Source organism: Hemitrygon akajei, chromosome 2 (genome assembly GCF_048418815.1).
Source record: "Hemitrygon akajei chromosome 2, sHemAka1.3, whole genome shotgun sequence".
Lineage (NCBI taxonomy): Eukaryota > Metazoa > Chordata > Chondrichthyes > Myliobatiformes > Dasyatidae > Hemitrygon > Hemitrygon akajei.
The window spans coordinates 190,591,244-190,607,319 of record NC_133125.1 but is presented as its reverse complement, the minus strand read 5'-3'; the positions used below and the strand labels follow the sequence as shown (position 1 = coordinate 190,607,319).

At 49.6% G+C, this 16,076-nt stretch overlaps 1 protein-coding gene across 1 annotated transcript in view; it reads right to left on the bottom strand.

Annotated features, from left to right (window-relative positions):
• slc44a4 (solute carrier family 44 member 4) overlaps positions 1–16,076 on the bottom strand; it is a 147,436-nt gene that overhangs the window by 53,267 nt on the left and 78,093 nt on the right. Inside the window, exons 5-7 of the mRNA XM_073033819.1 lie at positions 13,700–13,799; positions 8,391–8,519; positions 2,478–2,538 (exon numbers count right to left, since the gene is read on the bottom strand). Of these exons, the coding sequence (XP_072889920.1) occupies positions 2,478–2,538; positions 8,391–8,519; positions 13,700–13,799 (290 nt within the window). The remainder of the gene's footprint in view (positions 1–2,477; positions 2,539–8,390; positions 8,520–13,699; positions 13,800–16,076) is intronic.

Genomic DNA, 16,076 nt, shown 5'->3' with positions numbered 1-16,076 from the left:
TCTGACCCACCACCCACCCCACAATCTCTCTCTCTGACCCACCACACACCCCACAATGTCTCTCTCTGACCCACCACCCATCCCACAATCTCTCTCTCTGACCCACCACCCACCCCACAATGTCTCTCTCTGACCCACCACCCATCCCACAATCTCTCTCTCTGACCCACCACCCACCCCAGAATCTCTCTCTCTGACCCACCACACACCCCACAATGTCTCTCTCTGACCCACCACCCATCCCACAATCTCTCTCTCTGACCCACCACCCACCCCACAATGTCTCTCTCTGACCCACCACCCATCCCACAATCTCTCTCTCTGACCCACCACCCACCCCACAATCTCTCTCTCTGACCCACCACCCACCCCACAATGTCTCTCTCTGACCCACCACCCATCCCACAATCTCTCTCTCTGACCCACCACACACCCCACAATCTCTCTGACCCTCCACCCATCCCACAATCTCTCTGACCCTCCACCCATCCCACAATCTCTCTCTCTGACCCACCACACACCCCGCAATCTCTCTGACCCACCACCCATCCCGCAATCTCTCTGACCCTCCACCCACCCACAATCTCTCTGACCCACCACCCATCCCAACATCTCTCTCTGACCCACCACACACCCCACAATCTCTCTGACCCTCCACCCACCCACAATCTCTCTGACCTACCACCCATCCCACCATCTCTCTCTGACCCACCACCCACCCCACAATCTCTCTGACCCACCACCCATCCCACAATCTCTCTCTCTGACCCACCACCCATCCCACAATCTCTCTCTCTGACCCACCACACACCCCACAATCTCTCTCTCTGACCCACCACCCATCCCGCAATCTCTCTGACCCACCACCCACCCCGCAATCTCTCTCTGACCCACCACCCACCCCACAATCTCGGTGACCAACCACCCATCACACAATCTCTCTCTGACCCACCACCCATCCCGCAATCTCTCTCTCTGACCCACCACCCACCCCACAATCTCTCTGACCCACCACCCATCCCGCAATCTCTCTGACCCACCACCCACCCCGCAATCTCTCTCTGACCCACCACCCACCCCGCAATCTCTCTGACCCACCACCCATCCCGCAATCTCTCTGACCCTCCACCCACCCACAATCTCTCTGACCCACCACCCATCCCAACATCTCTCTCTGACCCACCACACACCCCACAATCTCTCTGACCCTCCACCCACCCACAATCTCTCTGACCTACCACCCATCCCACCATCTCTCTCTGACCCACCACCCACCCCACAATCTCTCTGACCCACCACCCATCCCACAATCTCTCTCTCTGACCCACCACCCACCCCACAATCTCTCTCTCTGACCCACCACACACCCCACAATCTCTCTCTCTGACCCACCACCCATCCCACAATCTCTCTCTCTGACCCACCACCCACCCCACAATCTCTCTCTCTGACCCACCACACACCCCACAATCTCTCTCTCTGACCCACCACCCATCCCGCAATCTCTCTGACCCACCACCCACCCCGCAATCTCTCTCTGACCCACCACCCATCCCACAATCTCTCTCTGACCCACCACCCACCCCACAATCTCGGTGACCAACCACCCATCACACAATCTCTCTCTGACCCACCACCCATCCCGCAATCTCTCTCTCTGACCCACCACCCACCCCACAATCTCGGTGACCAAACACCCATCCCACAATCTCTCTCTGACCCACCACCCATCCCACAATCTCTCTCTCTGACCCACCACCCACCCCACAATCTCTCTCTCTGACCCACCACCCATCCCGCAATCTCTCTGACCCTCCACCCACCCACAATCTCTCTGACCCACCACCAAACCCAACATCTCTCTCTGACCCACCACACACCCCACAATCTCTCTGACCCACCACCCATCCCACAATCTCTCTCTCTGACCCACCACCCACCCCGCAATCTCTCTTTCTGACCCACCACCCACCCCACAATCTCTCTCTCTGACCCACCACCCACCCCACAATCTCTCTCTCTGACCCACCACCCATCCCACAATCTCTCTTTCTGACCCACCACCCACCCCACAATCTCTCTCTCTGACCCACCACCCACCCCACAATCTCTCTCTCTGACCCACCACCCATCCCACCATCTGTTTGACCCAGGAAGGAGGTACAGGAGCATCAGGACTAGGGCTTCCAGACTGGGTAACAGCGTCCTCCCCACCCCAGGCTGTGAGACTGACGAATACCCTGCCACCCCCGAACTCACATCACTAAGCCAGTGAGCTGCCGCTGTTTAGCTGTGCTCTGCACAACATGCATTTTGAATTAGTTTCTATTCCTGTATTTATGGTAATATTTTGCTTTCTGTTCTTTGTGGGTGCACCATGGTTCAGAGGAACATTGTTTCATTTGATTACTCGAAGTTGAACTCCCCGTCACCCACCACACGCCTTCCCTCTCCCGGACAAGGCGTCCGATACTCACAGGGGATACTCGGGATGGTGTACGGGGGACACAGCTCCTTGGCCACAATCTCCTGGGGTTTCTGAAAGAAAACCACTCCAAAGTTAGACACCGCACAGCAAGAGTCCCGAGGGAGGAGACTGCCAACAGAATGGGGAGCATCAGGCTAGTCAGGGTGAGGGGGAACATCAGGCTTGTAAGGGTGTGGGGGAACATCAGGCTTGTAAGGGTGTGGGGAGGATCAGGCTTGTAAGGGTGTGGGGAGCATCAGGCTTGTAAGGGAGTGGGGAGCATCAGGCTTGTAAGGGTGTGGGGAGCATCAGGCTTGTAAGGGTGTGGGGGAACAACAGGCTTGTAAGGGTGTGGGGGAACATCAGGCTTGTAAGGGTGTGGGGAACATCAGGCTTGTAAGGGTGTGGGGGAACATCAGGCTTGTAAGGGTGTGGGGAACATCAGGCTTGTAAGGGTGTGGGGGAACATCAGGCTTGTAAGGGTGTGGGGAACATCAGGCTTGTAAGGGTGTGGGGAACATCAGGCTTGTAAGGGTGTGGGGAGGATCAGGCTTGTAAGGGTGTGGGGGAGGATCAGGCTTGTAAGGGTGTGGGGAGGATCAGGCTTGTAAGGGTGTGGGGGAACATCAGGCTTGTAAGGGTGTGGGGGAGGATCAGGCTTGTAAGGGTGTGGGGGAACATCAGGCTTGTAAGGGTGTGGGGGAACATCAGGCTTGTAAGGGTGTGGGGGAGGATCAGGCTTGTAAGGGTGTGGGGGAACATCAGGCTTGTAAGGGTGTGGGGGAACATCAGGCTTGTAAGGGTTTGGGGGAGCATCAGACTTGTAAGGGTGTGGGGAACATCAGGCTTGTAAGGGTGTGGGGAACATCAGGCTTGTAAGGGTGTGGGGGAGGATCAGGCTTGTAAGGGTGTGGGGGAACATCAGGCTTGTAAGGGTGTGGGGGGGAACATCAGGCTTGTAAGGGTGTGGGGGAGGATCAGGCTTGTAAGGGTGTGGGGAACATCAGGCTTGTAAGGGTGTGGGGAACATCAGGCTTGTAAGGGTGTGGGGGAACATCAGGCTAGTCAGGGTGAGGGGGAACATCAGGCTTGTAAGGGTGTGGGGAACATCAGGCTTGTAAGGGTGTGGGGGAGGATCAGGCTTGTAAGGGTGTGGGGAGGATCAGGCTTGTAAGGGTGTGGGGAACATCAGGCTTGTAAGGGTGTGGGGAGGATCAGGCTTGTAAGGGTGTGGGGAGGATCAGGCTTGTAAGGTTGTGGGGAACATCAGGCTTGTAAGGGTGTGGGGGAGCATCAGGCTTGTAAGGGTGTGGGGGAGGATCAGGCTTGTAAGGGTGTGGGGAGGATCAGGCTTGTAAGGGTGTGGGGGAGCATCAGGCTTGTAAGGGTGTGGGGAACATCAGGCTTGTAAGGGTGTGGGGAACATCAGGCTTGTAAGGGTGTGGGGAGGATCAGGCTTGTAAGGGTGTGGGGGAGGATCAGGCTTGTAAGGGTGTGGGGAGGATCAGGCTTGTAAGGGTGTGGGGAGGATCAGGATTGTAAGGGTGTGGGGGAGGATCAGGCTTGTAAGGGTGTGGGGGAGGATCAGACTAGTCAGGGTGTGGGGAGGATCAGGCTTGTAAGGGTGTGGGGAGGATCAGGCTTGTAAGGGTGTGGGGGAACATCAGGATTGTAAGGGTGTGGGGGAACATCAGGATTGTAAGGGTGTGGGGGAGCATCAGACTAGTCAGGGTGAGGGGAGCATCAGGCTTGTAAGGGTGTGGGGAGGATCAGGCTTGTAAGGGTGTGGGGAACATCAGACTAGTCAGGGTGTGGGGGAACATCAGGCTTGTAAGGGAGTGGGGCAGCATCAGGCTTGTAAGGGTGTGGGGAGCATCAGGCTTGTAAGGGTGTGGGGAGCATCAGGCTTGTAAGGGCGTGGGGAACATCAGGCTTGAAAGGGTGTGGGGAGGATCAGGCTTGTAAGGGTGTGGGGGAACATCAGGCTTGTAAGGGTGTGGGGAGCATCAGACTAGTCAGGGTGTGGGGGAACATCAGGCTTGTAAGGGTGTGGGGAGCATCAGGCTTGTAAGGGTGTGGGGGAACATCAGGCTTGTAAGGGTGTGGGGAGGATCAGGCTTGTAAGGGTGTGGGGAACATCAGGCTTGTAAGGGTGTGGGGGAACATCAGGCTTGTAAGGGTGTGGGGAGGATCAGGCTTGTAAGGGTGTGGGGAACATCAGGCTTGTAAGGGAGTGGGGCAGCATCAGGCTTGTAAGGGTGTGGGGAGCATCAGGCTTGTAAGGGTGTGGGGGAACATCAGGCTTGTAAGGGTGTGGGGAGGATCAGGCTTGTAAGGGTGTGGGGAACATCAGGCTTGTAAGGGAGTGGGGCAGCATCAGGCTTGTAAGGGTGTGGGGAGCATCAGGCTTGTAAGGGTGTGGGGAACATCAGGCTTGAAAGGGTGTGGGGAACATCAGGCTTGTAAGGGTGTGGGGGAACATCAGGCTTGTAAGGGTGTGGGGAGCATCAGGCTTGTAAGGGTGTGGGGAGGATCAGGCTTGTAAGGGTGTGGGGAGGATCAGGCTTGTAAGGGTGTGGGGGAACATCAGGCTTGTAAGGGTGTGGGGAACATCAGGCTTGTAAGGGTGTGGGGAACATCAGGCTTGTAAGGGTGGGGGGGGAACATCAGGCTTGTAAGGGTGTGGGGGAGGATCAGGCTTGTAAGGGTGTGGGGAACATCAGGCTTGTAAGGGTGTGGGGAACATCAGGCTTGTAAGGGTGTGGGGGAGCATCAGGCTTGTAAGGGTGTGGGGGAACATCAGGCTTGTAAGGGTGTGGGGAGCATCAGGCTTGTAAGGGTGTGGGGAGGATCAGGCTTGTAAGGGTGTGGGGGAGGATCAGGCTTGTAAGGGTGTGGGGGAACATCAGGCTTGTAAGGGTGTGGGGAACATCAGGCTTGTAAGGGTGTGGGGGAGGATCAGGCTTGTAAGGGTGTGGGGGAGCATCAGGCTTGTAAGGGTGTGGGGAACATCAGGCTTGTAAGGGTGTGGGGGAGGATCAGGCTTGTAAGGGTGTGGGGGAGGATCAGGCTTGTAAGGGTGTGGGGAGGATCAGGCTTGTAAGGGTGTGGAGGAACATCAGGCTTGTAAGGGTGTGGGGAACATCAGGCTTGTAAGGGTGTGGGGAGGATCAGGCTTGTAAGGGTGTGGGGGAGGATCAGGCTTGTAAGGGTGTGGGGAGGATCAGGCTTGTAAGGGTGTGGGGAACATCAGGCTTGTAAGGGTGTGGGGAACATCAGGCTTGTAAGGGTGTGGGGGAGGATCAGGCTTGTAAGGGTGTGGGGAGGATCAGGCTTGTAAGGGTGGGGGGGAGGATCAGGCTTGTAAGGGTGTGGGGGAGGATCAGGCTTGTAAGGGTGTGGGGAGGATCAGGCTTGTAAGGGTGTGGGGAGGATCAGGCTTGTAAGGGTGTGGGGAACATCAGGCTTGTAAGGGTGTGGGGAGGATCAGGCTTGTAAGGGTGTGGTGAGGATCAGGCTTGTAAGGGTGTGGGGAGGATCAGGCTTGTAAGGGTGTGGAGAGGATCAGGCTTGTAAGGGTGTGGGGGAACATCAGGCTTGTAAGGGAGTGGGGAGGATCAGGCTTGTAAGGGAGTATGGTGCAGACGGGTGTGGGGTGCAGACGGGTGTGGGGTGCAGACGGGTGTGGGGTGCAGACGGGTGTGGGGTGCAGACGGGTGTGGGGTGCAGACAGGCAGAGGAAGAGGGCAGAACAAGTTGATTTGACAGAAAGGAAGGCAAATGCAATGTTAGTAATTGTGAGCAGATGTGCTGCTATTGGAGGGGATCCTGAGAATGAAAGGGTTAATGGCTGAGGAGTGTTTGATGGCTGTGGGCCTGTACTTGCTGGAGGGATGGGGGGGTGAGATCTCATTGAATCCTATTGAGTATTGAATGGCCTAGTTTTTACTCAGAGTGGTGAGTGTGTGGAATGGGCTGCCGGCAACGGTGGTGGAGGCGGATACGATAGGGTCTTTTAAGGGGCTTTTAGATAGGTACATGGAGCTTAGTAAAATAGAGGGCTATGGGTAAGCCTAGTAATTTCTAAGGTAGGGACATGATCGGTACAACTCTGTGGGCCGGAGGGCCTGTTCTGTGCTGTAGGTTTTCTATGTTTCTATCAAGCTCTGCCTGGCTTCACAGAGGTACTGCTGGTGCTGGTAGATTGGTGGATGTGGTAGTGACTTCAGTTATCAGTGACCAACCGACTCCATCAGCACTGACAACACCATTCACCCCTTCACACAGTGAGGGACTGTGCCAAAGCCTTTCAGGAGAAGGTGAGCCTGTAGAAAGTTATCAGTAAGATTGAAAGCATACAGGGATGTCACTGGGACTTGAGGACCTGAGTTATAGGGAAAGGTAACTAGATTTATTCCTTTGAGCACAGGAAATTGATAGAGGTATACAAAATTACAAGGGTTATTGATAAGGTAACTGCAAGCAAGCTTTTTCCACTGAGGTTGGGTGAGACTCGAACTAGAGTTCCTGGGTTAAGGGTGAAAGGTGAAAATTTTAAGGGGAAGCTGAGGGGACAGAGGTCGGTGGGAGTGTGGAAGAAGCTGCCAGTGGAAGTGGTTTCGACATTTTAGGAGAGTCTGGATAAGTACATGGATAGTAGGGGTATGGAGGGCGATGGTCCAGGTGCAGGTCAGTGGGACTAGGCAGACCAAAAGGCCTATTTCTGTGCGAAGTACTGTCTGACCCAATGATGGCCCTCACCAGTCCCCAACACCACTGAACCATGCTGGTTGTGCTGCCCCCGTGGCCGATCTACCTCATCGCGAGCTTCGCACAGTGCCTGCCCTGTGGCTGTTACACCACGTTCTGCACTCTGTGTCGTTCTATGACCTCGACGAACCCACAGAACGGACAGAACAATCTGTCTGCGTGACACAGGCTCTGCACTGAATTAACCCATTTCAGTTAGACTTCCCTCATCCCGACCTGTTGGTCCACGGCCTACTCTGCTGTTACGCCGAGGGCAAACTCTGGTGGGAGGAGAAACACCTGTGGAGGCTAACATACCAACATTTGGGTGGCCTCCGACCCGATAACATGAACACGGCTTTCTCCTACATCCAGTAATTCATCCCTCCTCTCCTTTTTGCCATTCTCCCTGCTGGTCTCCCTCTCACCCCTTCTCATCTCCTCACCTCCCTGTGGTCCCTCTCCTCCTTCCCTTTCTCCTCGTCCACTCTCTCCTATCTTCTCCAGCCCTTTACCTCTTCCATCAATCATCTTTCTTCATTTCACCCCCTCCCCTTCCTACCCACATTCCCCCTCACCTGGTCACACCTGTCACATGCCAGCTTGAACTCCTTCCCCTTCACCCACCCTCTAATTCTGGCCTCTGCCCACTTCCTTCCCAGCCCTGGCCCGAAACGTCGACTGTTTATTCCTCTCCGTGGACGCTGCCCGACCTGCCGAGTGTCGCTGACTGTAACTCGGTCCAACAGGCAATAACAAACCTACATTTGTCCCTCCTTCAGCACAGGAACAGGCTCTTCAGCCCACAATGCTGTGCCAGACCTATTAAATTAGTAATCAAATGACCAACTAAACTAATCCCCTCTCCTACGCAATGTCCATATCCTTCCACTTTCCTCACATTCAAGTGCTTATCTGAACTCTGAAGAGTCTCCAATGTTTCTGCCTCTGCCACCAGCCCAGCCAGTGAGTGCCAGGCACCCACCACTCTCTGTGTAACAAAAAAAATTACCCCTCACATTATCCTTAAACGCATGCCCTCTGGTATTGGGTATTTCAACCTGTCTGTCTACTCCATCTAAGCCCCCATCAGATCTGCTCTCCGCCTCCACCGCTCGAGATCAGCGTCAGGAACGGAGCATTGCACGGTGCTCGTGACTGCAGACGCACTCACCAGGCTGGTCGTGGACAGGTCCAGAATGGGGTTGCAGTACTGCTGCTGGAAGATGTTTGACGCCTTCATTCCTGGCACGAACGTCAACACTGGAAGCCAGAACTCACTGGGGCACTGCGACACACACACCTGGGTGAAACAGGAACAACACAGAGGTACAAAGCATGAGGCACACCTCCATAGCTCCAGCTACTACTCCCTGCCCTACCTGAGACGGTGCAGAAAGGGTTTCAACACTCACTGGCAACTCGGTTTCATTTCCGTGGGGTAGAGATTTGAGATCAATTTTTTTTCTCTCGCATGTACATCAGAACATTGCAACGTACAGTGAGATGCACCAAATCAAATCGGCACGGGCGTGTTGGCGACAGCACGCCAACAAAGCATGCCCACAACTTAGTAACCCTAACCCGTACATCTTTGGACAGTGGGAGGAAACTGGAGCACCCAGAGGAAACAGACGCCGAGTCGGGGAGAAGGTACCAACTCCTTACAGATAGCAGCAGGATCTGAACATGGGTCACCGGCACTGCAGTGGTGATACGCTAAGTCGTTCTGTACCCAAGGGTTTTGAGAACGTGAAATTTTAGGAGTAAGTTAACACAAATTTTTTTATACTGAGATACAGTACAGTAACAGGCCACTGAGCCTAAACCCATCTAACCAATTAACCTACTAACCCATACATCTTCAGAATGTGGCAGGCAACCGGAGCACCCAGGGCAAACCCACACGATCACGAGGAGAACATACAAGCTCTATGTGGACAGCAGCGGGAATTGAACCCTGGTTTCTTGCACTGTGATAGCAGAACGCTAACCACTCCACTACTGCGCTGCCTCCCTATATTCGCAAGAGAGATTCACCTCAAGGCTCCACTAACTCTTGGATCCAGCACAGCGGATCAGCTTCTGGGGGCTATTTGCAGATATTTATGAGAATGATTCCAGGAATGAAAGGGTTACTGGATGAGGAATGTCTGGCAGCTTCTGGGCTGTATTCTCTGGAGTTTAAGGAGAACAAAGGGGGAACTCGTGGAAACATTCCAAATGTTAAAAGGCCTGAACAAATTGGATATGGCAAAATTATTTCCCATGGTAGGGGAGTCTAGGACAAGTGGTCACGACTTCAGAATTGAAGGACGTCAGATTGGAATGGGATTTTTTATTTAAGATATTGGAAAAATATGAGTTTTATACAATGGATTAAAACCTTAAATACTAATCCTCAAGCTAAAGTAGTTACAAATGGTCAGATTTCAACACCATTTTGCTTAACGAGGTCAACTAGACAAGGCTGCCCATTATCACCTGCTTTATTTGTATTGGCAATAGAACCATTAGCTGAATTAATTAGAACAGATTCAGACATTGGGGGCTTTAGAGTTAATCAAGAAGAATATAAGATTAATTTATTTGCTGATGATGTTTTGATTTATTTAACAAACCCATTGCAATCTTTGCAAAGATTATCTTTTAGATTGGAAGAATATGGGAAAGTATCAGGGTATAAAGTAAATTGGGATAAAAGTGAAATTTTACCCCTTACCAAAGGAAATTATAATCAATGTCGATTAGTAACTCAATTTCGATGGTCAATAAACGGGATAAAATATTTAAGTATTAGAGTTGATAATGATGTAAAAAATTTATATAAACAAAATTATTTGCCATTATTAAAAAAAGAGGATCTTGATAAATGGATGATGTTACCAATAACATTAATAGGTAGAGTTAATGCTGTAAAAATGAATATATTTCCTAGATTGCAATATTTATTTCAAACTTTACCAATACAATTACCTCAGAAGTTTTTTGAAGAACTGAATAAATATTAAGGAAATTTCTTTGGAAAGGAAAGATGTCAAGAATATCATTGGAAAAATTGACACGTAAATTTGATTTAGGAGGGTTACAACTTCCAAATTTTAAGAATTATTATAAAGCAAATCAACTTCGATTTATTGCGTCTTTTTTTGATGAAGAAAAACTGGCATGGATTAGAATAGAATTAGATAAGATAGGAGAAAATATACCAGAAGATTTTATATATAAATGGAAATCTAAATGGATACGGGAAAAAAAAGAATCTCCTATATTAAGACACTTGATTGATTTATGGAATAAGGTAAATATGGACGATGAGATAAAGAAATCTTTATTAGCAAAAAGAACTTTAATTCAAAATAGGCTTATTCCTTTTACAATGGATAATAAACTTTTACATAATTGGTTCCAAAATATATAGGTGATCGTTTTGAAGGAGGTATATTGATGTCGTTTGATCAATTAAAAAAATAAATATAATACTCTTTTCTGTTATTTTCAATTAAAGGCTTATTTATGAGAAAAGCTGGGTCAAACAATGTTGATGCCAAAATCTAGTGAAATAGAAATATTAATTCGAAAAGGAAAAATTAAAAAATTTACATCTTGTATGTATAATTTGATTCAAAAACAGACAATTAAATCAGGAATTCATAAATCAAGACAAAAATGGGAATCTGATTTGAATGTTAAAATTGATGGAAAAAATTGGTCAAGATTATGTTCTGATAGTATGAGAAATGCAATAAATGTTCGACTTAGATTAATACAATATAATTTTTTACATCAATTATATATAACACCACAGAAAATAAATAGATTAAATTCAAATATGTTTGACCAATGTTTTCGATGTAATCAAGAAATTGGTACTTTCTTACATTTTACTTGGTCTTGTTTTAAAATTCAACCATTTTGGATAAATCTAAGACTTTTATTGAAACAAATTACTGGAGTACAACTCCCACATAGTCCAGTATTATTTTTATTAGGAGACATTAAAGGGACAATACCGAAACTTAAATTGAATAAGTATCAGAAAAAATTTATAAAAATTGCATTGACAGTAGCCAAAAAAGTTATCGCAGTTACTTGGAAATCTGATTTATATTTAACTATGGATCGTTGAAATAATGAAATACATAGTTGTATTCCACTTGAAAAAATTACATACAATCTAAGAAATGAATATGATATATTTTTGAAAATTTGGCTCCCATACCTACAAAAGATAGGATTAAATACATAGGTCCTTTGAAGATAAAATTATAAAGTAATTGGGGAAAGTAAAAATAAATATTAAAATTATTTTGAACTCCATGGAGCATGTGGGGATCCTCCGATATCCAGGCAATCTTTCTCTTTTTTTTTCTTTCTTTAGATAAGGGTTGGGAGGGGGGAGGGTTAATATTATTTTTCTCACTATTTATCATCACATTTATTCTTTGTAATTTTCTAAAATTTAATAAATAAATATATAAAAAAAGGATTGAAGGATGTCCATTTCAAACTAAGATGTGGAGAAACCTGTGGAGTTTGTTGCCACGAGCAGCTGTGGAGGCCAAGTCATTGGGTGTATTTAAGGCAGAGATAGATAGGTTCTTGATTAGCCAGGACATCAAAGGGTATGGGGAGAAGGCAGGGGAGTGGGGAAGAATTGGATCAGCCCATGTTTGAATGGCGGAGCAGACTCAATGGGCCAAATGGCCTACTTCTGCTCTATATCTTATGGTCTTATATTTTTAACCTCTCCCTGCTTCAATCCAGTTTTAAGAAAACTGCTATCATCCCATGACCCAAGAGTGAGATCTGGGATCAGCCATGATGAAATGGCAGAGCATACTCAATGGGCTGAATGGCCTAATTCTGCCCCTATGCCTTCTGGTCTAAAACAAGGTAATGTGCTTAGCAACTACTTCCCGGTGTCCCTGACATCGACCGTCGTGAGTGCTTAAAGAGGCTGGTCATGTATGCATTAACTCCAGCCTCCCAGACAACCTCTCCCCTGGTGGACACCATCTCCCTGGTCCTACACTCATCCCTGGAGCATCTGGGCAGTAAAGGCACCTACTTCAGACTATTATTTATTGACCACAGTTCTGCCTTTAATACTATCCATTTCAAGCAAACTCATCACTAAACTCCTGAGAGTTAACACCTCCTTCTACAACTGGATTGTTGACTTCCTGACTAACAGAACGTCATCAGTAAGGACAGGCAGCGCCACATCCACCATGACTTTTCTAAACAATGGAGTCCCACAAGGTTGTGCCCTCAACGCTCTCCCCTACTCCCCGTACACTCATGATTGCGAGGTCAAACTCTGCTCTAACCCCATCCACGGGCTTTCAGATGACACCACTGTAGAGGGTCACATCTTAAATAACGTTGCTGGAGTACAGGCAAGAGACAGAGAGACTGGCAACATGGTGTCATGACAACAACCTTTCCTTCAATGTCAACAAAACCAAAGAGATGGTCTTCGGCTTCGGGGGCGGGGGGGGGGCAGTGCACATCCTCCTCTCTACATCAGGGTTGCTGAGGTTGAGATGGTTGAGAGCTTCAAGCTCCCAGATGTGAACATTACCAATAGTTGGTCCTGGTCCAATCATGTTTATATCAGGACCAGGTAAGCTGACCAACACGTCTACTTCTCAGGAGGCCGAAGAAATTCCTCGTGACTCCTTTCCATGACAAGGATGATCGAGAAGTGGAGGGTTATGTGGGAGGGAGGGTTAGGTTGATATTGGCTGAAAGGTTGGCAGAATATTGGGCCTGTACTGTGCTGTAATGACCTATGTTGTAAAGAAGGGCAGCAGTCCGACCTGGAGAGGAATCTTCGTGTCACAGATGCTGTGCAGCCTGCTGAATGCTCCCTATGCCTCTGTCAGGATTTCACCATCTGCAGACTTGTTAAGCTTCACAAGGGGAGTTAGATCGGGGTTGGGAGTCATCGAGCTCTACAGACCCTTCGGCCCATTGGCAGCTGGGTCCAGCAGGAGGTAAATCCAACAGACGCCAGGGACCATCGGTGTGTTCCAACACTGGTCAGTCAGTCGCAGTGCTGGTTGTAGAAAATGCTCCTGGCTGCAAGAAGCACGAACTCTGCCACAGACGGTCTGAAGCCGGCACGGAGCAAGCAACCGCAGAAACACCAACGGAAGCTCCGGAGACCTCGTTCCTGGGAGAGGGGGGATCTTTGATGGGCTACACCTGAAAGGCTCTCTCCCCCAGGATGGGGGACTCTGGTGAGCTGCTTTTGGTGGCCTATTCCCCAGTAGGGGACATAAGTGAGCAGGAAGCCCAGAGATGATCACTCGAGGTTTGAAGGCACGAGTATCTCCTTAGCGAGCAGCAACACCACAGAGAGGAGATGTCAAACATTCATGACTGTCAGAACAACTTAGAGCCTTGTGGTCCCCCAGCAGCATTTGAGCACTGGGGAGGAAGCCCCCACCCCCCACCCACTCGAGTGGCCGTTACCTGTGTGGTTGGGCACTGCAGCCCGTTGAGAGCCGAGGTCAGGATACCTGTGGGCGAGACGCATTTCAGGATGTCGAAGTAGAGGACATAAGGCTTCGCCCTTTGGAAGAGAAGGTGTGTTAGAGTGGGAATTACCAGGCAGCGGGAGTCTCAGCACAGGAGGTGGACCACTCCACAGAACTGCCTGTCCCTCCCACACCACCGACTGCCCTTGGTGAACCCCGTCCGACTCGGAAGCACAGAAACAGAGAATGGGGGCGCAGAGATGCGGCAGATGCAGGAGCATAGAGCTTATGAGGAGAGGAACGTTGAAACACAGATACACGACACACAAAATGCTGGAGGAATTCAGCAGGTCAGGCCGCATCTATGGAAATGAATAAACTGTCAATATTTCAGGCTGAGACCCTTCTTCAGGACTGGAAAGGAAACAGGGAAAATGGCAGAATAAGAAAGTGGAGGGAGGGGATGAAGCTGGGAGGTGAGAGGTGAGAAAGGTAAAGGAAGGAATCTGATAGGAGAGGAGAGTGGATCGTGGGGAAAAGGGAAGGAGGAGAGGCACTGGGTGGAGGTGATAAGCAGGGGAGAAGAGATCAAGCTGGGACCAGAGTGGAGAATTGAAGAAGACAGAAAGGAGAGGGGAAAAAATAACCAGAAGCCCGCAAAATCGAAGTTCATGCCATCAGGTTGGAGGATATCCAAACATAATATGAATGACTGGCCTCATCATGCAATAAGCCATGGACAGACGTGTCACTTTTGGAATGGAGATCAGATATAAAACGTTTGGCCACTGGGAAATCCTGCGTTTTGCATATGGAGAAACGTTGCGCGATGAAGCAACCCCCCAGTCTATGTCAGGTCTCACCTGGGTAGAGGAGGCCCACCGCAGGAGCACCAGATACAGTAGACGACCCCAATGGGTTCATAGGTGAAGTGTTGCCTCACCTGGAAGGACTATTTACATGGCGGGAAGAAAGGTGTCTGCCTGTAATGTGTTACAGGGGTTGTGATGGAGTCAAATTCTAAAGGGTATTCAAGGGGCTCTTGGATAGGCACATGAATGTACACGAAATGCAAGAATATGGACATTGTCTTGTCAGGTGTTCCCAACACTTTTGATGCCATGATTAACCAAGGGGCCCATGAACCCCAGACTGGGAGCTCCAGGTCTAGGTGGAAGGGATTACTAATTTGAATGCCTAGACTTTTGATTAATAATTTAAACAATTCAGAACAACATTGTGGTGCGAAGGGCATTTTCCCATGCTCTATATTCTATTGTTGTTTAACAAATAGTGAAACATTAAACTGCATGCAACCCAGCCATCAAACCCACAAACCATCCATCGAGCACTCAACACATCCATCGAGCACGCAACACATCCATCGAGCACGCAACACATCCATCGAGCACGCAACACATCCATCGAGCACGCAACACATCCATCGAGCACGCAACACATCCATCGAGCACGCAACACATCCATCGAGCACTCAACACATCCATCGAGCACTCAACACATCCATCGAGCACTCAACACATCCATCGAGCACTCAACACATCCATCGAGCACTCAACACATCCATCGAGCACTCAACACATCCATCGAGCACTCAACACATCCATCGAGCACTCAACACATCCATCGAGCACTCAACACATCCATCGAGCACTCAACACATCCATCGAGCACTCAACACATCCATCAAGCCCACAACACTACCACTAAGCCCGCAACCCCACTATCAAACCCACAAACCAATGATTATACACACAAACCAACGATCAAATCCACAACACTACTATCAAGCCCACAACCCCACCATCAAACCTGTAAACCAACCAGAAAGCCCACAGCCCAGCCATCAAACTCTCAACGCATCCATCAAACCCTTAACGCATCCATCAAACCTCAACGCATCCATCAAACCTCAACGCATCCATCAAACCTCAACGCATCCATCAAACCTCAACGCATCCATCAAACCTCAACGCATCCATCAAACCTCAACGCATCCATCAAGCCCACAACACTACCACGAAGCCCACAACCCAGCCTTCAAACAAATCAGCTATCAAGCACACAACCCGGCCAGCAAGCCCACAACCTGGCCAGAAAGCCCACAACCCGGCCAGAAAGCCCAGAACCCGGCCAGAAAGCCCAGAACCCGGCCAGAAAGCCCACAACCCAACGATCATAGCCAAAACCCAATGATCAAACCCACAACACAACCATCATACCCACAACCCAATGATCATACACACAACACGACCTTCAATCCCACAACCCAACCACAAAGCTCACAAGCCAACCTTCAAACAGCCACACCAACCATCAAGCCCACAATCCAACCACCATGCCCACAACCCGGC